The 25,995-nt window shown below is 39.1% G+C and overlaps 2 protein-coding genes across 7 annotated transcripts in view; both read right to left on the bottom strand.

The window, feature by feature from the left end:
• USP50 (ubiquitin specific peptidase 50) overlaps nucleotides 1–13,729 on the bottom strand; it is a 39,337-nt gene extending 25,608 nt beyond the window's left edge. For 2 of the 6 annotated variants that reach the window (XM_074294491.1, XM_074294489.1), the window contains exons 1-2: nucleotides 13,397–13,641; nucleotides 11,746–11,950 (exon numbers count right to left, since the gene is read on the bottom strand). Coding sequence is in view for 2 of the 6 variants with exons in the window: in XM_074294487.1 (XP_074150588.1) it covers nucleotides 11,746–11,825 (80 nt within the window). In the remaining 4 variants the exon portion in view is untranslated. Of the gene's footprint in view, nucleotides 1–7,860; nucleotides 8,115–11,745; nucleotides 11,951–13,396 lie in introns of those variants that run through there. The other 4 variants (XM_074294487.1, XM_074294488.1, XM_074294490.1 and 1 more) reach the window with 4 other exon arrangements.
• A 5,111-nt stretch (nucleotides 13,730–18,840) lies between these two features.
• The window catches only part of TRPM7 (transient receptor potential cation channel subfamily M member 7), a 127,571-nt gene continuing 120,416 nt past the window's right edge, over nucleotides 18,841–25,995 (bottom strand). Inside the window, exons 35-40 of the mRNA XM_074294493.1 lie at nucleotides 25,352–25,635; nucleotides 25,155–25,237; nucleotides 24,659–24,864; nucleotides 23,517–23,568; nucleotides 22,539–22,645; nucleotides 18,841–20,336 (exon numbers count right to left, since the gene is read on the bottom strand). Of these exons, the coding sequence (XP_074150594.1) occupies nucleotides 20,212–20,336; nucleotides 22,539–22,645; nucleotides 23,517–23,568; nucleotides 24,659–24,864; nucleotides 25,155–25,237; nucleotides 25,352–25,635 (857 nt within the window). The 3' untranslated portion in view covers nucleotides 18,841–20,211. The remainder of the gene's footprint in view (nucleotides 20,337–22,538; nucleotides 22,646–23,516; nucleotides 23,569–24,658; nucleotides 24,865–25,154; nucleotides 25,238–25,351; nucleotides 25,636–25,995) is intronic.

Below are 25,995 nucleotides of genomic sequence, written 5' to 3' on the forward strand. Positions count from 1 at the left end.
GGGACACAAGGGTTCTCCCTAATCCTAACCTTACTCAGATCCCCCAGGACACAAGGGTTCTCCCTAATCCTAACCTTACTCAGATCCCCCGGGACACAAGGGTTCTCCCTAATCCTAACCTTACTCAGATCCCCCGGGACACAAGGGTTCTCCCTAATCCTAACCTTACTCAGATCCCCCAGGACACAAGGGTTCTCCCTAATCCTAACCTTACTCAGGTCCCTGGGACACAAGGGTTCTCCCTAATCCTAACCTTAACTCAGGTCCCTGGGACACAAGGGTTCTCCCTAATCCTAACCTTAACTCAGGTCCCTGGGACATAAGGGTTCTCCCTAATCCTAACCTTAACTCAGGTCCCTGGGACACAAGGGTTCTCCCTAATCCTAACCTTACTCAGATCCCCCAGGACACAAGGGTTCTCCCTAATCCTAACCTTAACTCAGGTCCCTGGGACACAAGGGTTCTCCCTAATCCTAACCTTAACTCAGGTCCCTGGGACACAAGGGTTCTCCCTAATCCTAACCTTAACTCAGATCCCCCGGGACACAAGGGTTCTCCCTAATCTTAACCTTAACTCAGGTCCCCAGGACACAAGGGTTCTCCCTAATCCTAACCTTACTCAGATCCCCCGGGACACAAGGGTTCTCCCTAATCCTAACCTTACTCAGATCCCCCGGGACACAAGGGTTCTCCCTAATCCTAACCTTAACTCAGATCCCCCAGGACACAAGGGTTCTCCCTAATCCTAACCTTAACTCAGATCCCCCGGGACACAAGGGTTCTCCCTAATCCTAACCTTAACTCAGATCCCCCAGGACACAAGGGTTCTCCCTAATCCTAACCTTAACTCAGGTCCCTGGGACACAAGGGTTCTCCCTAATCCTAACCTTACTCAGATCCCCCAGGACACAAGGGTTCTCCCTAATCCTAACCTTAACTCAGATCCCCTGGGACACAAGGGTTCTCCCTAATCCTAACCTTACTCAGATCCCCCACGGACACAAGGGTTCTCCCTTATCCTAACTTAACTCAGATCCCCCGGGACACAAGGGTTCTCCCTAATCCTAACCTTAACTCAGATCCCCCGGGACACAAGGGTTCTCCCTAATCCTAACCTTACTCAGATCCCCCAGGACACAAGGGTTCTCCCTAATCCTAACCTTAACTCAGGTCCCTGGGACACAAGGGTTCTCCCTAATCCTAACCTTACTCAGATCCCCCAGGACACAAGGGTTCTCCCTTATCCTAACTTAACTCAGGTCCCTGGGACACAAGGGTTCTCCCTAATCCTAACCTTACTCAGGTCCCTGGGACACAAGGGTTCTCCCTTATCCTAACCTTACTCAGGTCCCTGGGACACAAGGGTTCTCCCTAATCCTAACCTTAACTCAGGTCCCTGGGACACAAGGGTTCTCCCTAATCTTAACCTTAACTCAGGTCCCTGGGACACAAGGGTTCTCCCTAATCCTAACCTTAACTCAGGTCCCTGGGACACAAGGGTTCTCCCTAATCCTAACCTTACTCAGATCCCCCAGGACACAAGGGTTCTCCCTAATCCTAACCTTACTCAGATCCCCCGGGACACAAGGGTTCTCCCTAATCCTAACCTTACTCAGATCCCCCAGGACACAAGGGTTCTCCCTAATCCTAACCTTACTCAGATCCCCCAGGACACAAGGGTTCTCCCTAATCCTAACCTTACTCAGGTCCCTGGGACACAAGGGTTCTCCCTAATCCTAACCTTAACTCAGGTCCCTGGGACACAAGGGTTCTCCCTAATCCTAACCTTAACTCAGGTCCCTGGGACACAAGGGTTCTCCCTAATCCTAACCTTAACTCAGGTCCCTGGGACACAAGGGTTCTCCCTAATCCTAACCTTAACTCAGATCCCCCGGGACACAAGGGTTCTCCCTAATCTTAACCTTAACTCAGGTCCCCAGGACACAAGGGTTCTCCCTAATCCTAACCTTAACTCAGGTCCCCCGGGACACAAGGGTTCTCCCTAATCCTAACCTTACTCAGATCCCCCGGGACACAAGGGTTCTCCCTAATCCTAACCTTAACTCAGATCCCCCAGGACACAAGGGTTCTCCCTAATCCTAACCTTACTCAGATCCCCCAGGACACAAGGGTTCTCCCTAATCCTAACCTTACTCAGATCCCCCAGGACACAAGGGTTCTCCCTAATCCTAACCTTACCCAGATCCCCCGGGACACAAGGGTTCTCCCTAATCCTAACCTTACTCAGATCCCCCACGGACACAAGGGTTCTCCCTTATCCTAACTTAACTCAGATCCCCCACGGACACAAGGGTTCTCCCTAATCCTAACCTTAACTCAGATCCCCCGGGACACAAGGGTTCTCCCTAATCCTAACCTTACTCAGATCCCCCAGGACACAAGGGTTCTCCCTAATCCTAACCTTAACTCAGGTCCCTGGGACACAAGGGTTCTCCCTAATCCTAACCTTACTCAGATCCCCCAGGACACAAGGGTTCTCCCTTATCCTAACTTAACTCAGGTCCCTGGGACACAAGGGTTCTCCCTAATCCTAACCTTAACTCAGGTCCCTGGGACACAAGGGTTCTCCCTAATCCTAACCTTAACTCAGGTCCCTGGGACACAAGGGTTCTCCCTAATCCTAACCTTACTCAGATCCCCCAGGACACAAGGGTTCTCCCTAATCCTAACCTTACTCAGATCCCCCGGGACACAAGGGTTCTCCCTAATCCTAACCTTACTCAGATCCCCCGGGACACAAGGGTTCTCCCTAATCCTAACCTTACTCAGATCCCCCAGGACACAAGGGTTCTCCCTAATCCTAACCTTACTCAGGTCCCTGGGACACAAGGGTTCTCCCTAATCCTAACCTTAACTCAGGTCCCTGGGACACAAGGGTTCTCCCTAATCCTAACCTTAACTCAGGTCCCTGGGACATAAGGGTTCTCCCTAATCCTAACCTTAACTCAGGTCCCTGGGACACAAGGGTTCTCCCTAATCCTAACCTTACTCAGATCCCCCAGGACACAAGGGTTCTCCCTAATCCTAACCTTAACTCAGGTCCCTGGGACACAAGGGTTCTCCCTAATCCTAACCTTAACTCAGGTCCCTGGGACACAAGGGTTCTCCCTAATCCTAACCTTAACTCAGATCCCCCGGGACACAAGGGTTCTCCCTAATCTTAACCTTAACTCAGGTCCCCAGGACACAAGGGTTCTCCCTAATCCTAACCTTACTCAGATCCCCCGGGACACAAGGGTTCTCCCTAATCCTAACCTTACTCAGATCCCCCGGGACACAAGGGTTCTCCCTAATCCTAACCTTAACTCAGATCCCCCAGGACACAAGGGTTCTCCCTAATCCTAACCTTAACTCAGATCCCCCGGGACACAAGGGTTCTCCCTAATCCTAACCTTAACTCAGATCCCCCAGGACACAAGGGTTCTCCCTAATCCTAACCTTAACTCAGGTCCCTGGGACACAAGGGTTCTCCCTAATCCTAACCTTACTCAGATCCCCCAGGACACAAGGGTTCTCCCTAATCCTAACCTTAACTCAGATCCCCTGGGACACAAGGGTTCTCCCTAATCCTAACCTTACTCAGATCCCCCACGGACACAAGGGTTCTCCCTTATCCTAACTTAACTCAGATCCCCCGGGACACAAGGGTTCTCCCTAATCCTAACCTTAACTCAGATCCCCCGGGACACAAGGGTTCTCCCTAATCCTAACCTTACTCAGATCCCCCAGGACACAAGGGTTCTCCCTAATCCTAACCTTAACTCAGGTCCCTGGGACACAAGGGTTCTCCCTAATCCTAACCTTACTCAGATCCCCCAGGACACAAGGGTTCTCCCTTATCCTAACTTAACTCAGGTCCCTGGGACACAAGGGTTCTCCCTAATCCTAACCTTACTCAGGTCCCTGGGACACAAGGGTTCTCCCTTATCCTAACCTTACTCAGGTCCCTGGGACACAAGGGTTCTCCCTAATCCTAACCTTAACTCAGGTCCCTGGGACACAAGGGTTCTCCCTAATCTTAACCTTAACTCAGGTCCCTGGGACACAAGGGTTCTCCCTAATCCTAACCTTAACTCAGGTCCCTGGGACACAAGGGTTCTCCCTAATCCTAACCTTACTCAGATCCCCCAGGACACAAGGGTTCTCCCTAATCCTAACCTTACTCAGATCCCCCGGGACACAAGGGTTCTCCCTAATCCTAACCTTACTCAGATCCCCCAGGACACAAGGGTTCTCCCTAATCCTAACCTTACTCAGATCCCCCAGGACACAAGGGTTCTCCCTAATCCTAACCTTACTCAGGTCCCTGGGACACAAGGGTTCTCCCTAATCCTAACCTTAACTCAGGTCCCTGGGACACAAGGGTTCTCCCTAATCCTAACCTTAACTCAGGTCCCTGGGACACAAGGGTTCTCCCTAATCCTAACCTTAACTCAGGTCCCTGGGACACAAGGGTTCTCCCTAATCCTAACCTTAACTCAGGTCCCTGGGACACAAGGGTTCTCCCTAATCCTAACCTTAACTCAGATCCCCCGGGACACAAGGGTTCTCCCTAATCTTAACCTTAACTCAGGTCCCCAGGACACAAGGGTTCTCCCTAATCCTAACCTTAACTCAGGTCCCCCGGGACACAAGGGTTCTCCCTAATCCTAACCTTACTCAGATCCCCCGGGACACAAGGGTTCTCCCTAATCCTAACCTTAACTCAGATCCCCCAGGACACAAGGGTTCTCCCTAATCCTAACCTTACTCAGATCCCCCAGGACACAAGGGTTCTCCCTAATCCTAACCTTACTCAGATCCCCCAGGACACAAGGGTTCTCCCTAATCCTAACCTTACCCAGATCCCCCGGGACACAAGGGTTCTCCCTAATCCTAACCTTACTCAGATCCCCCACGGACACAAGGGTTCTCCCTTATCCTAACTTAACTCAGATCCCCCACGGACACAAGGGTTCTCCCTAATCCTAACCTTAACTCAGATCCCCCGGGACACAAGGGTTCTCCCTAATCCTAACCTTACTCAGATCCCCCAGGACACAAGGGTTCTCCCTAATCCTAACCTTAACTCAGGTCCCTGGGACACAAGGGTTCTCCCTAATCCTAACCTTACTCAGATCCCCCAGGACACAAGGGTTCTCCCTTATCCTAACTTAACTCAGGTCCCTGGGACACAAGGGTTCTCCCTAATCCTAACCTTACTCAGGTCCCTGGGACACAAGGGTTCTCCCTTATCCTAACCTTACTCAGGTCCCTGGGACACAAGGGTTCTCCCTAATCCTAACCTTAACTCAGGTCCCTGGGACACAAGGGTTCTCCCTAATCTTAACCTTAACTCAGGTCCCCCAGGACACAAGGGTTCTCCCTAATCCTAACCTTAACTCAGGTCCCTGGGACACAAGGGTTCTCCCTAAAACATAAGGGTTCTCCCTAATCCTATCCCAAAGTTCTCCACTCTGGATCTTAAATATGCTTTCTTTTGCATACCATTGCATAAAGACAATTTCTTTTTACTCTTGAAGAAGCAAATCCAGGAGAATGAAACCCCCACTAGTGCTCATGGCCAGGATGGGTTAGGGGGTATCTCCATCTGCAGCCACACAGACCCTTAACTTCCAGCCCTTCCCCCCCATGTAGTCTGTTAAGATCCTGAAAGCTAAACCAATCTCTCGGCCAGCCCTAGCCCTACCTAATGAAGGCTGGGGCCAAGTTAAGACCTGCTTACTTCTCAAAGAAGCCTGGTGTCTTTAGGGTGGCCCCCTGCCTTACAGCAGCTGAGGAAGCCTCTAAGCTCACCTTAGGCCAACCAAAGGAGTTCTAACCCCCCAGCGAGTTCAGAGCATTTTTGCCCTCCCAGAGTTTTAGAAGTGGGGAAGGTGGGAATGAGAGGGCCTGTCTGGAAGAGGGGCACATCCTCAGGGAAGGCCTGTCAGATGGACTCTACACACCACCCTCCTCAGGGACTTCAAACTGCTTTTTGGGTTTTTGTTGTCACCTTTACTAATTGGGTAAAAGCCTTGAAGGTTCAGGTTTTTGCTAAAGGAGATCAAACCCATTTAAGATTAAATGGACACTGGGCATGTCATCCTCTCTACCCAATGCTTAACTTTAACAATGTTAACTTAACAATGCTTTTAAACATTATGGTTCTTGCACCCCAGACCATTTGAGTGCTCCTTTCACTGCTTCTGACACTGCCCTCTGCCCTTCAAGGAGACAAAAGCAGGGATTTGGGAGAAAACATTCTTTGGGATTTACCCTAGGAAAAGCTGTCTGGGTAAAAATCTGGGATAGCCTCATTACTGCCCCCCTCCCCACTCCAGCCTTCCTCTGGGTGGGTTCCTCCCTAGTGTCCCTACTAACTCCACTTTTAATTCTTTCACTTTTACTCATATTTAGTCCTTGCATTTTAATCTGCTTGTGAGAGTTGCTTCTTCCAGACCCCGAGCCATGAAATTCCCACCACTTGGTCACCCTGAAATCCCCTGAGACCTGATTCAGACACTCAGCACGGATGCTGCCGCCTACAAGTCACTTGCTTCCTCTCCTCAGTCTGGACCCTCCCTGGGCCCTATCCCTACAGCTCCACACTCCTTGTCAGCCTGATGCAGCTCCAGCAGATGAGACCTTTGTCCCTTTATCCCAAATGAATTTGGGAATGACTTCTTGTGGGGAAAATGATGTAATATGATTTTGCCATATATTGATTTTAAGGAGGCTTCTGTTCTAACATTAAGTCAGAAAACGCTAAATCTTCTGGTTTCGGAGTCTGCCTCAGAGACTTCCTATAATTCCCATTCTAAGAACAATCTGTCTGATTCTGAATAGACTATTTCCCCATTCACTGCTGACTGGTAATTTTGTCAGTAATAATCTGATCAACCAAGATCCTCTCCTTCTGAAGACCACTCCTTCCTACCTATGAGCCACAGAATTAGCATATCTATGAATGGAAGCTGGAATGTATCTCTTTGTTTCTCTACTGAGTTCCCTTAGATTTCAAGCCCACTTTGTAAAAACTTTACTTACAATAAAACTTTGCCCCTTGGCTAAGGAGATGGGTTCAAGCCTGCAAATTCTTTTGACACACCTCTCAACACTGTCTAGGACCCCAAACTTTCTCACCCTCAACAATCTCAGGCAAGTCACTTCTGGACCTCAGTTTCCTCATTTGTAAAATGAGGATGTTGAATCAGATGGTCTCTGAGATTCCCTCCTGGCTCCAGATGTCTGGACAAATGAGGCAGATCCTCAAGGTAGCTTTTCCCTGTTTCATGACAAGGGAAACCCTCTTATGTCAGATACTTTGACAAATTGTATGGAATATGTTGTTCAGTCATGTCTGACTCTTTGTAACCTTGTGCACCATACTGTCCATGGGTTTTCTTAATATAGTTATTAGAGAGTGATTTGTCATTTCTTTCACCAGTGAATTAAGGCAAACAGAATTTAGGTGACTTGCCCAGAGTCACATGCTAGTTAAGTATCTGAGGTCAAATTTGAATTCAGGACTTCCTTACTCCAGGCTCAGTGCTCTATTCACTGAACCACCTAGCCTGCCTCAATGAATATCTTTCTCCATACATAAATATATGTATGTATACATATGTTGATGTAGATAAAATGTTAATTATATATTTAATTTAATTTCCATATACTATGTATTTGTTCCTTTTCTTCCTAGATTTCAGATCATCATCATTCAATGATTCAAGACAATCAGCTCACAATCTGAGAAAGCCTTTCTAAATGCAGCCTTGAGCCCCTCCCTGCTTGTGGGACAGTCTTACCCCTGGGCTTAATCTCTTATCTAGAGCACTGTAGAAGAGACAGACTCACAGAACATAATAGATTTTGAAGTCATCAGGAGGACATCTGGAAGCCATGGGGAAGGAGAGTGTTGGGCTGTTACTGCTATTGAGGCTTGTCTAACCTTTTAACTTCATTTCTTTCTCTCTTTCACACTCTCTGTTGACTTGGTTTTTAAAAAATAATTTCTTATTCCCCCCCCCCAACAGGTAGTTCCAAACTGGTTTTCATCTGTACTTCAGATACCATTCCAAACTGGATCTTCAGTGCATCATAATCCTTTCTATTTTCCCTCAGGATTCTAATATGTTGCTATGGGATGTACTTATCCTGGTTGCTGTTCATAATATTTTTGATGAGAAGGTATTTCAACTATAGCATAATTCCTTTCCCTAAATGGACCTATTTCTCTTTAAATTGCATATAATTATCACTTCTTTTTTTTTTTTTTTTTTTTAAATAAGCAAGCTGCTTGTCTTAGTTACAATTCACTGATCTGGAGAAAGTATTGTTAACTAGAGACACTTTATTAAGGGCAGCAGTTAATGTCAGGATAAAGTGGGGGATGCTGGGGGAGAGAGAGGACAACTAAGATTTTAGATTCTGGAATTTAAATACTGGCAATTGGAGGGAAATTTTCTTAAAATATGTAAGCGAAATATAGAAATTGTGTGAGAATGGGGGGGGGGGGGGGAGGAAAAGGGATGGAGGGGGAAGAGGGAGACAGAGACAGAGATGTAAGAGACTAGAAAGAACTAGAGCTCTGAAAAATGTCCTAGCAGAGACTTGGTCTAGAATGTGAAGGGAGGGATTTGTATATCTTGTTAAGGTTGGCTAAGTTAACCCTTAGGCTCTTTTCCTGGCTAAAAGATATCTTGCATAAGTGGATAGAATCAGGAGTCAGAGAAAAATTGAGGGAAGGCATATTGGAAGATTTGGAAAAAGTGAGAGAGGTAAAGAAGCCAGTCTGAAAGGTGGTCGTGGGAATAGTAGAAAGTGTCAGAAAACACTTCCAAATGTGTGATCTTGAGAGAGTTTTTTAACTTCTTTCAAACACAGTTTTTTCATTGGCAAAATACAGATAAAACACCACAGTTACCTCATGGGACTGTGAAGGGAGCCCTTTTGGCAAACCATAAAGCCCTTTCTTGAAAGCGAATGGTTATTGGTTGATGAAATAAGTGTTTTATCAACAAAGCTGGAAATGAGATTTTTGAGCCTGAGCTAATTTGTAGGGAAGAGTGCAAGGTTAGGGAATCAGAGAAAAAAAAAAAAAGAAAGAAAGAAAGAAAAAAAAAAAACCCAAGAAAGTACGAATGATTATTAGATTATTAGATGATGTTGTAGTCTATTTGGCATTTGGAAGATTTCATGTTTTTAAAGATTATGAGATGCAAACAGGCTACAACTGGAGGATGAAGTTCATTCTAGAAAAAAAAAAATTGAGGCCAGACAGGGCAGTTTTTCCTAAAACGACTTTCGTGCACTGCACAGGAGGAGAAGGAATACGATGCATAAAATCTCATCATCTTTTGCTACCTTGTGGTACACTGCACCCACTAGTGCTCTCTGTCTCTCTCATCTTTGTCTCTCTCCTCTCTGTGTCTTCTGCCTGTCTGTCTGTCTCTCTCTCTTTGTCTCTCTTTTCTCTGTCTCTCTCTCTGTTTCTGTCTGTCTCTCTCCATAGATTTATATCTATCTATATTGAGAGAGAGAGAGAGAGAGAGAGAGAGAGAGAGGAGAGAGAGACACAGAGAGAGAGAGAAAGAGAGAGAAAGAGAGAGAGAAACAGAGAGAGAGAGACAGAGAGAGAGAGACAGAGAGAGAGAGAGGAGAGAGAGACACAGAGAGAGAGAGAAAGAGAGAGAAAGAGAGAGAGAGAAACAGAGAGAGAGATGATGATATTTGTAAAGTGCTCTGCAAACCTTAAAATCCTACATATTATGTTATTAGTATTATACTATATATATATGTATATATACATATATATATAGTATATTAGTCTCAAACTTAGTAGAAGCAAAGATTTAATATCTCGAGTTCCCTGTAATCCTCACCCAAACCCATGTCTCAGAACTAATTAAATTTTCCTTTACTTATTTTCTCATGATACTAATTCCTCCTTTTGCTACCCAGTACAATCAAGCAAGTATTCATTGTGATTAGACACTAAGGTAGATCACAGAGATGCAAAGCAAAAATAAAGAAATGGTGGCCCACAGTCAAGAAGTATATATTCTACTGGGGAAAGGAATGGAAAGTATATAGAATTATGGAGTCCTTGCAGGTTCTTGGACAGGGAAGTGACGTGCTCAGACTTGAGCTTAAGGAAGATAATTTTAGCAGCAATGTTGAAGAAGAATTGGAAAGGGGAAAGAGACCAGAAGGAAGACAGAGACTAATTAGGAGATTGTTGGAATAAAGCAGGTTAAAGATGGTGAGGACCTGAACTGGAATTGTGACTGTGATTGGGGGAGGGAGTAGAGGAGAGGGGGAAGGATGGATGTGAGAGACAGATGTCAGGTAGAACTGATAAGGTTCAGCACCTGATTGGATAAAGGTTTGTAAGGAAGAGAAGGGGAGCAAAGATGACGCCCAAGATTCTGAACCTGGATAATAGAGAAATTGGAGAAGTGGATTTACGAAGAGAAGATAGTGGTTTTGGTTTTGTACATATATACCCTCAGATAAATATACTATCTGTTATTTATAAAATTTGTTTGCAAAGCACATTACTTCTGTTATTCCGTTTGATCCTTACAACAAAGGAATATATAACAAAATTGGAAATGGGCTTTTTGAGCTAATTTATAGGAAAAAGTACAAGGGTAGGGAATCACTCCCCCCCCCCCAAAAAAAAAGCCCAATAAAATAGTGCTGTATGAATATTAAATTTCTGGGAACGTGCTCATGTTGTAGTCTCTTGGACATTTGGAAGATTTCACATCCATAAGGATCATGAGATGCAAACAGGTTACAATTGGAGGTTAAAGCGCATTCTAGAGAAAATTGAGACTATTCAGAAACGAGCTGAAAAAGTCCAAAGGCACAGAGCTTATAATACTAGTTCAGAATTTGAACTCAGATCTTTTATCACTCCAAGTAATAAATCACCTAGTGGCCTTGGAGATGGTTCAGTTGTTAATTCAGGACTGGAGTTTGAAAGAGAGTGGGTCTGGGTACATGGATTTGGGAGACAACTGCATAGACAATAACTGAACTCATAGGAGCTGTTATGAGTTCACCAAGACAGGGAAAGATGATGTCCTGGGAGAGGTTGATGCCCAAGACTGGGGTGGAGGGGTTTAAGACATAGGTGCTAGATTCAGTAAAGAAGACAAATAGGGGAACCAAGAGCGTCAGGGTTAGGAAAACCCTGGGAGGAGAAAATAGGGATTGTCAGTTGTGTCAAGTTTTTAAAGAGTTGGAGAAGAATGACAATGATAATGGACCTTTGCATTTAACAAGAGATAGTTCAATTGAGCAGTGAGAATAGAAGCCAAATCGTAAGGGGCTGGAAAGAGAGGGAGAAGAGGTGATATATATATATATATATATATATATATATATATATATATATATATATATATATATAAAAGAGAGGGAGAAGAGGTGATATATATATATATGTGTGTGTGTGTGTGTGTGTGTGTGTATTTTTCCCCTAGGAGAGGAGATGGCAGAGTCAAGGGAAGATTTTTCTAGGACCAGTATATTTAAAGACTGCAGGGAAGCAGCCCATAGAGAAAGAGGGAATGATGATCAAGGCAAAAGGAGATAGAGACAAGCTGCTAGGGCTGGGAAGGAGCAGAAGGGCATAAATTGAGGGATGGGTACTCTGAGCACCTGAATCCAAAGAAATGAAGGGAGGCTGTTGAGAACTTTGGGGGTATAGAATAGGGAAAGGGAACTCACAAGCGATGACTTCTGCTTTCTTGGTAACATTGTTGGGTTGATCCCTCCTCTCCACCTGGATGAATGGACCAGCGCTGCATGCTGTAGGAACATACTCAAGGCAACAGATAGATACTCAGGGCCATGACTCTATGGTTGTGATTGATCTCGAAGTCAACAACATAATAACCACAGTAAAGGAAGATGGACAGTAGAAATACCTAGGCTGGTGAGAAAAGGGCAATCAATTAATTTAGACAGCTCCAGCTGCTAGCATAGTTACCTAATGGAGAGAAGGCACTTAATGAATACAATGTGGGTAGTAATTCACCTCCTGGTTCTCCTGCCTTTCCAGACTTGCCTATTTCAGCCTCTGCTACTTCTACCATGGAACATCCTCTGCCATGCTGACTCCCTTTCCTCAATGATGTGTTCCTCCTGGGACCTTTATTTTGGGAAGAGGCTTAGGCCACCTGGCTTTATTTCTCTGTTGACTCCCCTAAGTTTTCAGACTTGGACACCATGATTCCCCATAAGATTTCTTCCCTCCCCAAACTCTTTTCAGTCATGTCATTTGTGTTATTCCCCCATAATTTTGTAAATTTCTTGAGGACAAGGACTTCTTTTTTTCCTTCTTCCTTCTGTCCTTCCTTCCTTCTTCTTTCTCCTTGTTCTCCTTCTTCTCTTCCTTCTCTTTTTTCCTTCCTCCTTTCTCCTATTTCTTCATCTTCTTTTTCTTTCCTTTTTCTTTTCCTTCCTTCCTTTTCTCTTTCTTTCTCTCTTTTCTTTTTTCTTTCTTGTATTTGGATTCCCCAGAACTTAATAGCTAGCACATTGTATACATTTAATACATGGTTGTGGCTTTGCCTTACCTTGCTTGCTTGCTAAGTTCCTTGAAGGCAGTAATTCTATTTTGTATCCCCAGTGCCTATGAGTATCTACCACATTAGACACACCACATACTGGCTTAAAGTTATTTGAACTGTACTGAGAAGACATTTTCTGCTCTTCTCTTTCAGTGTTTATATATGCACACATGCCCATCTCAGCCAGAGTTGTTCTAGTAGAGGGGAAAAGATAAAAGGAAAACAAAACAAAACAAACCAAAAACCAAGTCTTTCCAGGCTCATGATCCACCTCTAGTATTAATTAGCATCTGCTCCTCTTCCACTGCTGACCTGCTGGTCTGGACTTAGTGTTGAATGTTTAGGTCACTTCTTGTTTCATCTTTTACTTCTTCAAGATGATGTTACAGGAATGAGGAAAAGGCCACATTTCTTCACAATTCTGCCAATAGCCAGTATTCTTTTCTTTGCGCTGTGAGCATGTAAACAGAACTTCAGGAGTTGATAGTAAACTCAAAAAAGAGTTTCATCCAGCCTTTGAAAACTTCCAATAAGAGAAATCTAAGACCATTCCACTTTTGGAGAGCAGTGATTCTTAAGAAGTTTTTCCTGATATCAAGTCTATATTATCTATTCTTTGTTCCCAGTTCTTCCTTTGGGACCAATAAGAATAAGTATAATTATGTTCACTGGGACAGTTCTTCAAGCATTCCTCAGATTACTGATTATCCTCCTCCCTGCTTTCCCCTTCCTCCTCCCCTCCCTTGGGTTAAATTTCCCTTGTTTCATTAGAATGTGAGCTCTTTGAGAGGCAGGGATCATCTTACCTTTTATTTATATCCCCAATGTTTAGCACAATGCTTTGCACATAGTGCTTAATAAATGCTTCATTCAGTCATTTATTCTAACCAGTCTTTATATGGCATGAAGTCAAGGGTTTTCATCCTCAGTTTCCCTTCTCTGGTAACTTTCCGCCTTATCACTGTCTTTCTTAAAATGTGGTGTTGAATTGGACAGATTGCCCTAGATGAGATCTGACTAGGACAGAGCACATCATCTCCCTGGTTCTTTTAATGCAGCCTAAGATCTCATTGGCTTTTTTGATTGCCATATTGTTGACTCACAATTGACCATGCAATCCTCTACTCTGGCTAGTGGTGGTGGTGGAGGTGGAGGTGGTTGTTTTCCTGATAAACTGCTGTCAAGGTATACTTCTCCCACTTTGTATGTTAAATTGGCTTTTTGAACCAAAATATGTAATTACATATTTATCCATATTAAATTAGATACCTATCATCTTTTTGAATTCTAACTACTATAAAGTAACTATTAGCTGTCTCTCCCAGCTTTATCATCCACAATGTATGAATCATTGATAGAAATGTTCAACATCTTAAATATTTGGGACATTCTAGTCTTACTTGCACCTGGCTATTTGATCAATATTGAATCTTATCTATTTACTTAGCCGAGAATCTTTCTGAATTGTAACTACTAGTTCTCTCTCCCAGCTTTGTCATCCACATATATATGCTATGAATCATCGATATGTTCAACATCTTAAATATTTGGGATATTCTAGCCTTACTTGTACCTGGCTATTTGACCAATACCGATTGTTATCTATCCACTTAATTCACATCTTTCCACTTATGGTCCAACAAGTATTAATTTATAATTTTTATAACAGATTTTTATTTTTCTAAATACATGAAAAGATAGTTTTCAGCATTCACCTAGGCAAACCTTTTGTTCCAAAATTTTCTCTCTCCTCCTTCCCCCTTCCTTAGACAAGTTAACTAATATAGGTTAAACATGTGCAATTCTTCTAAACATCTTTCCATATTCATCATGTTGAGCAAGAAAAATCAGATCAAAAGGGAAAAAAAAAACATGAAAAAGAAAAAAAAAATTGAAAAGGTGAAAATACTATCTCTCCATAGTTCTCTTTCTGGATGAGGATGGCTCTTTCCATCACAAGTCAGTGTATTGGAATTGGAATTGTAACAAGTATTAATTTAAAAACAACCATTATTTAAACTCTTTAAAAAATTACTTAAAAATAGATACAAAATAAGTAAAAATGTAATAAAAAAAACGGAAAAAGGAAATAAAAACTTGTCATATGTCCAGCAGAACATCAGAGAGGATTTGAAATATGTAACAGTAATTTTCCAATTCAAGGAAGCATATATAATAATAATAGAAGAGATTAAATTCATGATTGTCCATCTTTTTTTTGCTTCCTTGTAGGTTAATCTTTTGTTCTTTGCTATGGACTTTTTACTTTATTATTATTTTTTCTCCTTTCATATCTTCCATCTTCCCTAAACATGGGGAAGCATGTTACTGTTAAGCATGGATCTATTTTTATATATTATGCACAAACATACACAACATACATATATCTCTATACACACATACACTTAATATGCATACACATATACATGTATATATAAATATTCATTTACATGGACATACATCTAAAACAATATTAATATGGCTGACATAATGTAGTTTTCTTTCTTGATTGAATCTTAAAGTTCGACTTTGAGAACAATGATTACTAACTTTACCTTTTTCTAATACTCCCGATATTTATGTACATCTTTTTAACCTTTCTACTTTAGTTCTACTCCTTAACTTGCCTTACTGTTGCTCAACTTTCCCTGGTCTTCTCCCCAACCCTTTCCCTCCCTCTTTACTTCTTTCCCATTAATTTCCACTTTACTCCATCACCATTAATCTAAACATACTTCTGTACCCCACCTTATCCTATTCCCTTTTCCACTTCATGGATCTTGGAGGATGAAATACCCTTCATTGAATATATATATTGCCTAATTTAATCCATTCCCATTGAGTAGGTTTTCAGAACTATCAGCTCTCCTGCCCCATCTAATGCCTCTATCAGTTTTTTCCTCTGCATTTTATTCATGTAGCGTAATTACTATTTTTGCCTTTTCCTAAATGGTTTTGCTTTTTAGAGTCAGATTATATTCAACTCTACTCCAGTCTTTTTTTCGGACTACTCATTGTCCAATTACTCATTGTTAATCTAGACATATGGGTTATATTTCCATGTATAAAACATAAAGTTTGTCCTTGTTGAGGAATCCCTTGAAATTAGTTTTTCACATTAGCTCTCATACACTAAACTTTCTATTGAATTCAGGTTTGGTTGAGACAAAATCCTGAAAATCTGACAATTTGTTGAATATCCATTTTCCCCCCATTCAATATTATACTTAATTTTGAATATAATATTTTTGGCCACAATCCTGATTCTTTTGATTGTTGACATATATAGGATTCTAGGATCTGTGGTTTTTTATTGAAGCTTCTGTACAATTTTAATTGTAGCTTCAGAATATTTGAATTGTTTTTTGTTTTTATTTCTTTGAAGTTTTCTCTTTGATCTGGGGATTTTGAAATTTAACAATGAGATTCCTATGTTTTTCTTATAGGATCTCTTTTGAGGTGGTGATTGATGGATTTTTTTTTTTTTTTCTATTTCTACTTTCCCTTCTTGTTCTATAATCACTTCAGGACAATTTTATTTGATTATTTCTTTTATAATTATGTTATGGTTCTTTTTTTGGTCACAACTTTTAGGTAGTCAAATTATGTGTTTTTTTTTTTCCCCCTTGATCTTGTCATGAAGAGAGTCATCTACACCCAGAGAGAGGACTGTGGGTACTGAGTATGGATCACAATATAGCATTTTCACTTTTTTTGCTTGATTTTTGTTTTCCTTTTCATTTTTTCCCTTTTTGATCTGATTTTTCATGTGCAAGCAAGATAATTGTGGAAATATGTATAGAAGAATTGCACACTTAACATATATTGGATTACTTGCCATCCGGGGAAAGAATGGGGGGAAGGTGGAAGAAAAATTTGGAACACAAGGCTTTGCAAGGGTGAATGTTGAAAACTATCTTTGTATATATTTTGAAAATTAAAATGCTATTTTAAAAAATAAAGAAAATAAATGACAATCACGTGTCAAAAAAAAAGTAAAACAAGCACTACAATGTGAGATGTTCAACTATCTCATTTATTGATTTTTATTTACCTTTGAGGCTATGATATAACTAATTTCTTTAACATTTTCTAAGAAAATTTTGCTTTTATGGGAATTAATAAACCATTCTTCCATGTAAAAAAAAAAAATAATGTTCCCTGCTTATCTTTTTTGAGTAGGCCTATTTTTGCTTTCACTTTGTATGAGATATCATGATTGCTACCCTGCTTTTTTTTTTTTTTTTTTAACTTCTGGACTTCAAAGGATAATAGATTCTGTTCCATCTCCTTACGTTAACTGTTTGTGTGCCTCTTTTTCAAGTGTCTTTTATAAACTGAATATTGTTGAATTATGATTGTTAATATTTTGCTATTTGCTTCCGTTTTATGGGTGTACACAGCCTTCACAGTTATATATTTTCCTCCATCTTTTTCCCTTTTGTTTAGTCTTTTTACCCTGTCCCTCTTCTAACCTTTTGCTTCTATTGCCTCCCTTAGTGTTCCCACTCTCCTCCTCCTCCTTACTCCTTTTTCTTATCTCCTTCTCCTCCAATTTCCCTTTGAGTGAGATAGATTTCCTTTTCTTTTTTTTTTCCTCTGAGGCAATTGGGGTTAAGTGACTTGCCACAGGAAATGTCATGTGTCTGAGGTAAAATTTGAACTTAGGTCCTTCTGAATTCAGGGATGGTGCTCTCTCCCCGAGATAGATTTCTTGATCCAATTGGATATCCACTTGCCATATCTATTTCTAGATCCATTTTTCCTCCCCTATGACTGACCACATGTATTCCTTTCCTCTATGCAAGTGCCAATAAAGGATTCTCTGTACTTGCCCGACCCTCCCTTACTGTGCCCTATAGTACCCACTATTAGAGACCTCTTCTAGCTTATCTAATTCTTGGGCAGGAAGAATACTTCACTTTGATCTCCTGTGGCTCTAGTTCAAAGTTGGAGTGGAGGGTTGAAAGAGCCCAGCTGGGTGGGGGCCCCTCAACAAGCATTTCTGAAGTAAACCAGCCTGTGCTCCGCACTCTGCTAGCTCTGATGATATAAGCAGAGAATGAAACAATTTCTACCCTCAAAGAACTTACTTTCTAATGGGAGAACCAATCTTTTCCATGATGATAGTACAAGTATTGGCCAAATGTTTTCTGAAAATCAAGGTATATACTGGATGCACTGAATTAACCAGAAAATTTTATTTCAAATTATCTTTTTGATACTTACTTTAGTGCTATTGGCAAAGTCACCTAATTTTTCTAGTCCTAAAGTTACCTCACTCTGGAGGTCCTTTCTAACTCTAGATATAAGGTATTCTACCTCTTTCTGACAACCACTTCCTTCTGGAAATGTTCTGAAGAAACATTCCTTTAAAAACATTTAAAAATATAGCTAGAAATTAGTGAGGTCCCTGAGCTAAAATTTACTGACTCCATTTTCTTCAATTTTTGGAACACTTGCCCTCTTCCAAACTCTTATTTTTCTGTTCTCCACAATCTTTCAAAGATTGCCAACAATGGCTGACCCAAACTGCAAGTGTTTTAGCAAAAGTTGAGTCTTCTCTTCATCAGTCTTTTCCATCCCATCCAGATATATTGCTGCTTCTTTGACTTTCCTCCTCCCTTAATGTTTTTCCCCCTGTTGGTGGCCTTCCTTGTGAACCTTAGAACCAATTACATTTCTTTTATAGAACCTTTCCTTCTATGCTCAATTCATCCTGTTACTTGACCTGGCCTCCTACTTCAGTCAGCCTAAGGGAACACAGCTGTTGCATGGGTACAAACTCAAGTTAGTGGATGGAGGGGTGCACTGTACTTTTTTTTAGGAGACAAGTGAAACAAATTTAATATACAAAGTGGAACTGGAAGAATGGGTTTTACTATGGAAACTTGGTAAGTAGAAACCATAATGTTATAATTCATTATTGATCTCTTGACCAGGATGATAAAACTGAGATGGGAACGTTAAATAAGATGTGACCAACATACACTAGGCTTCTGGCTGGCACCTGAAAACTCTTCTTTTCCTTGCCTTAGGGCAATTCCTTCCTCATCCCAATCACAATGTTACTGAATTTTAGAAAAGAGAATTATAGGAAATCACAAAATGTTTGAGGTGTAAGAAAAAATGTCTTAGGTTAAAAAAAAAGCAAGACTAACTATGAAAATAATTCATATTTATTTCACATCCATTATATGAAAACTTAACAGGCTTTTTCCTCCCTGAATAATTCAACACACTTAACATCTGTAAACAAGAATAAATTTATTTAGATTCTTTTAAAGATTTAATGATACAAAATGTATACAGTATGTTTTTAAGTAATACACTTTTAATTTCTCTCTTCTCCCCATTTCCCCCCCCAATCAACAACATAAAACACCATTTAAACAGCTATTATGTTCTTGCCTTGCTTTTGTATCTATAAGATACACTACAAATATAAATGGAGCACTATATTGCCCCTTGGTTAAAATTACAATTAGTACCTAAGAAACAAAAAAGAAACTAAAAAAAATACAATTGAAGTCTGAAACTTCAGTCAGAAACAGGTTTTTCTTGTTGAATATTCAACAATATTTGGGGCAGTTACATTATATTTTCTTGGCATAAAGTTGCATTGCAATCTCCCGACATAACATAATGACAATCCAACTCAATTCATTTCTTAAATAAGTACCAAAACCAAAAGTAGTTCAAGATGTTCCTACACAATTTTAATTACAATTAGAAATTCATGTGTACATTCGAATTTGATATACTGGTCTATGAGATCTTTGGAAAATATGTCACTTCTGAAGTTACTACAGACAAAAAGCACTTCTAGGTTTTCTTACAAGGCAACTTTTGAACCACAAGTACTTTTCCCTTCTATACAGGTGTATCATACCAATCTATCATGGCTTTACCTGTTACTATGGAACTTGATAAAATAATGTATAAAATAAATTTGCACAATTAGGGCTCTACTGACAAAAACTGGCTCCATCGTTAAACATGGAGCCTGACCCTGATTCAGGAAATAGCGTCTATTAGAAAAATGCTCATTTTAATCTTCCGCTCAATCTTCTCAAATGCTATGAATCTAATATTTTTAGGACTCTTCCCTAATCCAAGGAGTAATAAATATGTAGGTGAGAACCAGCGACTTCATTGTCTAGACATCATTGTCTAGACACTTGGAGGCTGACCTTAGCTTTTAACTTATGAGGAGGTTGAGTATGATCACTTCATTTCTCCAAGTGATTGGCAGAAAACCAGCTGCCAAACACATTCTGCTTTAACAAAACATGACTTTGGTTAACGGGATATTGCACCATATGAGAAAGAGGGAATTACCCCCTTCACCAGAACAAAGTCAAATTAAATCTTCTGCTAAAAAGAGCCCTTTTAAAAGTTATAAATACTAATTCTTTTTTACCTTTAAAACTTTATTGCCAGACATGTCCTATAGACAATTACTGACTCACTACTTTAATTAGACTTTGAGACAGTGACCAGGACGTTGAGTGTCACTAGACTCTCCCTGGACCTACCACCTGCATCACCTCACAGCTTCCTTCTTAAGGAAAAGTGACACCTTAAAAACATGTTTGGGAGGTGTAGACAAAATCCATGATTACAGCATCAGACGAATAGAATTAGGTGATTCTTTGGTAGAACTTCCAGGCTCAACACTCAAATCTGGAGAATCATCCTGAGGAAACAGATTTTTATCGGGTGTGTAGTCATTCCTCTTCAGATCTACATTACCCCGCAAAAAACAAGTCAGGAAAAAAAAAAAAAAAGAGGTTAAGTATTTCTTACAAGTGGACAATTAATCAAATTTCTGCAATATCTCTATAAACTAGTACCTACTCTTAAAAGTTCAAGTATGAAATTGAGTCATACAATTTCAATAGATAACATGATGAATACTTTTAATGTGAATATAAGTATCTCTTTAAAATAATTATGTGTAACTATTAAAACTATTAAAATCAGTGTGTATAATAAGGCATTGCATCAGGGAATCAAGAGACCTGAGAGATTTGAAGCCTGGCTGCTGCTATTCATTATATGACCATGGAAAGTCAATCAGGAAACCTGTTTTCTGATTTACAAGACGGACATCTACTATCTACATATAACTATCACTACCTCCACAGGTTGTTATGAAGATCACAGGACAACGTATGCAAAGTACTATGTAAATACAAATCCGTGTTGCTGATAGAGCTGTTTCTATCTTTCCAGGTTTTATAAAGCATACATTCATTTTTTATAATTCAATGTGACTCAATTATGCTGTCATGTTTTGGAAGAAAATAGAAAGATTTAAAATTTAATGTGTAGCTTAAACTAAAATGGATTCAACTATAATTTTGTTGTTAGATATATTTGTTATTATTACTATTAACAATGATAATTATTAACTCATATTTGTGATACTTTATAATTTACAAAGTGATCTAAATTAATATTTAATTATCTTCCTGGAATAAATGCATTCTTGTCTACTCTCAAATACTCATGGACACATTAAATTTTATTTATTAGCTGAGTACAAATTTCAAGTCTAAGACTATTCTTTCTCATAGACTGTTTAAGAACACAAACTAATTTTATTACTAACCAGAAGCAAACAGAACTATTAAGTTATTAAAAAAAAAAGTAATATGATAACAAAAAAAAATCACAGTACACTCTAAAACCAAATTTAAATGACTTCTGACTACTGTATTCAGGCTATTCTATGAGCACATAGAGAATTCATTGCGCTAAACATGCCTTCATCTCTGGAAATGCATTCAATAAATACACTATTAAATTCTAGAATGTTGCTTATTCAGTTCATATGCATAGTTCAGTCCCTAGAAAAGTTCTGATATCATAAATCTTTAAAGCTTTTAATTCGAAGCTTATCTTACAAGTATTTATTAGTCTTGGCATTCTGCTATAGAGACTTTTATTATGTACAGAAATCCAGCTTTGAGGAAAATTTTAACATTTGCTTTCAAATAATAATGTTTCACAAATCATATTGGGTACCAATTAATTAACATTTATTATTGTTTGAGAACCTCAGAACTATAGTTTCACTAAAATCTTGAATTTTTCATGTTAACAGATTTTTAATATTCCTGACAGATTGCACACATTCGCTATCATGTGCCCTACAAATTAAACGAAATTCATTTATTTGCTTTGTCTCAAAGACAACATTCCATGTTTTGTTCACAAGGCTGTGACCCTGGAATACTGCCCCTGCTCATATCTACCCAGTAGGATTCCTAGCTTCCTTCAAAATTCATTCAAAGCTCTAACAGGACCCACTTTATAGTTATAGAGCTTCTCTTCTAGAGAAGTTCTTTGTATTTCATTTTGCATACATTTGCCTCTATAGTCTACCTCCATTATAACAGAAAATTCTTAAAAGTGAGAGTTTGGGGCGGCTAGGTGGTGCAGTGGATAGAGCATCAGCCCTGAAGTCAGGAGGACCTGGGTTCAAATCTGACCTCAGACACTTAACACTTCCTAGCTGTGTGACCCTGGGCAAGTCATGTAATCCCAATTGCCTCAGCAAAAAGAAAAAAAAAAGAAAAAAGTGAGAGTTTACATTGTGTTTCTATATCTGTAGCAACTATTACAATACCAGGTATTCAATAAAAGTGTATTTAAGTGGAAAACTGAATGATACAGTGACTAAAGTTCTATCTTTTTGGCTCTAATGCTAACCTTTTAATTTCACCAAATCAAATCTCATTTCCTAAAACTTTAACTTTCAGTGACAACAGGTTCATAATGCTAATATGACGATTCTCCTCAGGAAGGTGTGGACAGAGGTAGTTGACACCAACACCTAGGTAAGTATTCCTTTGTAAAAAACAAAAACTAATGATCTGACAGGTAGGGAAAAGGCTGGTCTAACTGGTCACATGTGTGATATGAAAAGAAAAACTTTACCTGGAAGCTTAAGTTTCCTACAGCAGGAATTGCAGTGATGCTTTGCTCTGAAGTTCTTTATTGCATCTTCTCCTAGGTTTGCTGGTCCAAAAACCATGTCAGATGACCTTTGAATAATTATTAACAAGCAAAATTTAAATTTCACAACCTGATTTCAGGCTTATAAATAATCTCTTTCTCTCCTCCACCCCTTGAGCACTCTGGTCCCCTTATTTCCACACCCTGTGCTTTTTCTTAATGATTGCACATCTGGTTTTTGCTCATGTTGTTCCTGATACCTGTAATGTGTTCACCTGAATTCATCTTTAAAGCCCAACTTATATATCTCCTTTTCCATGAATCCTTTCTGATCTTTCTCTAGCCACACACATATTTACTGCCAACTTTTCTAATATGCTATTTTTTCTTTTTGAAAAAAAATTATTTATGAATAAAATATTGTTTTATGAATCATGTTGGAAAAGATATATCAGAGAAAAAGGGAAAAGCCATGGGAGAGAAAAAAACAAACAAAAAGTGAACATAGCAAGAGTTGATTTACATTATCTTTTTAGTTCTTTTTTTAGCATGCAGATGGCATTTTCTGTCCAAAGCCTATCAGGACTACCTTGGATCACTGAACCATTGAGAAGAACTGAATCTTTTATAGTTGGTCACTATACATTCTTACTGCTATTGTGTATCCTGGTTCTGCTTGTGTAAAACTTTCCGAAATCATCTTGTTTATAATTTTTTATAGAATAATAATATTCCATTATCTTCTCATTCCACAACTTACTTAATATACTTTTATTTTTTTGGGGGGTCATAGTTATGTGGGGGTTTATCATAACCCACCATTAATTTTCAAGTTCCATTAAGGAACTTGTCTGAATTAAGTTGTCTTATTTAAACTTTTCTTCTCCCTTAACTAATAAAAAGTTTTAATGTTTACTGAGATTTGCATGTATTAAAAAAAGATGTTAAATCCAATGTTACCTCTTTTCTCCTGCTTTTATCACAGATGGATCTGTCAGATTCTCACCCACACCTGTATAAATAAAAGAGAGGCTTTTATGACATAAGAAATTTGTTATTGCCATGGCACGCTACAATTTTCACTGAGTTTTTTATTTCCTTTTCAGGTATAAGAATATCTTCTCAGACTACTTGTTTTAGTCTGACTTCCTGATACAGGGTTCCAGCATAACAAACATAACTTTTAGAATTACTGGGAAACAAATGTCAGAGCTGACAAATGAGGAAGACTGGTCTCTTTTGGCATCCATTTTTATGTGCAAATAACAGCCAAGGGAAGAACAATCCTGCAAAAGGTTTGTCTTAATTATTTTTCATTTATTAAAAGGAGACTCAATGTTTTCAGGATCTACAGCCATATCCAATTTGATGTTTCTAACATCAGAGAGTAGGGAGGACTAACAACTAAAATTATTTTCTTTCTTTTTTTTTTTTAACTTAGGAAGAAACTGAAACTTTAAGGTTAAATGACTTTCCTGTAGTTAGTGTCAGGAGCAGATTTTGGGTTTTTTTGCTCTCTCTTAGCTCAGGCTACCTCTAAAAAAATCAAGAATAATAATTTTTGTTTAAGCTACAACAAGGAGACCAAATAAATCTATTATAAATTCATTAGTGAAAGAGATGATGTTTAACAGGGTCTTAAAGAGAGACTTTGTTTAGACATGAACTAGTTAACTAGAATAGAGTGGTCGGCGAATCCTTGGAGATAAGAGACAATGCAAATTAAAAATAACTACATTTCATGAACAATTTAGACATAAAACTTAGAGAAAAACAAGGAACCCAAATTAAATCTATTATTAAGAAGTTATAGTGAGAACACTTTATAAACTTAAGTTTTCAACTATCCAAATATATACAATTGATGTGCTCACTGTAATTCTTATAAGATTATTGAGAGTCTAAGAATAACATTTCTTGTTTTGGTTCTATAGTTCCCTTACTCAAAGACCAAACTGATCAAACCTAAAATCAAAAAAAAAAAAAAAAAAAAAAAAAAAAAGAAGGAGTAAGGGGGTACATATATACTTAAGAATAAGAAGCAATTTTAGTCATTTATAATAGCTGTCTTTTCTCCTTAGGCAAAATTTAATTTAATTTACCTTGTAAATCAAGTACCAACAACTCCCCTCTTGTGTATTCATATGTCCAATGGCTAAAGGCTAGCATGATTTCTTCCAGAGTATTGGTTGGGATTATTTCATCGCCATTATTATTGTTATATTTTCTAAACTCTCCAGTCATACATTCTTCTACAGCAAACCACTGTCCAGCAGAATGGCAATATAGCAGGAAAACTTCCAGGAACCTTCAATCAATTTTGAAAAATATTGATAAACATGAAATACCAAATAAGGTCAATTTATTTACTTGGAATTTCAAAGAATATTTACTATTTTTAAATCAAATCTTACTTATTTAGTTTACAACATACAATATCCCACATACTTTGATATATAAGTATATTGACATCGATACAGAATACTGAAACAATAGTGAAGGTACAAAATATTGAACATCAACTATGATATTAAAAAAAAAAGCATCCCTCTCTCCACCTGGTACAGGATTCAAGAATGAACTGATTAAAAGATTTACCTTGGAGAATATGGAATAGATTTTGGCTTCATTTGGTTGAAAGCAAAAGTAAGCTTTTGTGCTGCTCTCTGTTGCTGGATTTCCTAGGGAGGAAAAACTTCTTCAATTAAAGTACTAAAAACAAGTTCTTGTATTTATTATTATATTGTAGAAAATAAAGGCTATTTTCTACTTCCATATTAGTTACTATCACTTACTCTGAGACAGAGATGCAGCACTGTGTCTTCTTTGTAAACACTTGACCATGTATTGACTACCTCAGGAAGAAAGGATTTGATGATATAAAGATGCCCTGATTTAAGGATTTCATATTCTGACCAAGTACACAGTACTTTGACAGCTCTTCGTAAACCTCCTCCCATTTCTTCTTTACTTAAAAATTCTATTTTCGCACATAGTCCTAGTTGTGACCAAGACGACATGCTATTATTCAGGATGTTGGGAGAGCTTTCTTCTAGCCGATACACTGTGACTGGCTCACCTGCAATACCAAGGGCACCATGTTAACATTAAACTAGTATTCCTGTATTGAAAAACGAGTTAATAAAATTCAACTAGAAATAACATTTAAAAAATGACTAAAAGTAACTATCAAAATATTTGGTTTTTAATTTAAAAATGAATTCTTTTAAGCATTCAATTTAAACATGTTAAATACACTTTTAGTTGGCCAAATACACTATTTGTAGCACATCATTTTATATCTAGGGAATAGGTTAGAAAGCTTTAATGCTTATAGTTGTTTCCTTTGAAGTACTGAATTAAATATGGAAGCAAGTCACAGTACCTTTGTGAGATCCTTCCAATCCTCATAAATATTATGACAATAAATTAAAAATGA

This window comes from Sminthopsis crassicaudata, chromosome 2 (assembly GCF_048593235.1).
Source record: "Sminthopsis crassicaudata isolate SCR6 chromosome 2, ASM4859323v1, whole genome shotgun sequence".
Taxonomy (NCBI): Eukaryota; Metazoa; Chordata; class Mammalia; order Dasyuromorphia; family Dasyuridae; genus Sminthopsis; species Sminthopsis crassicaudata.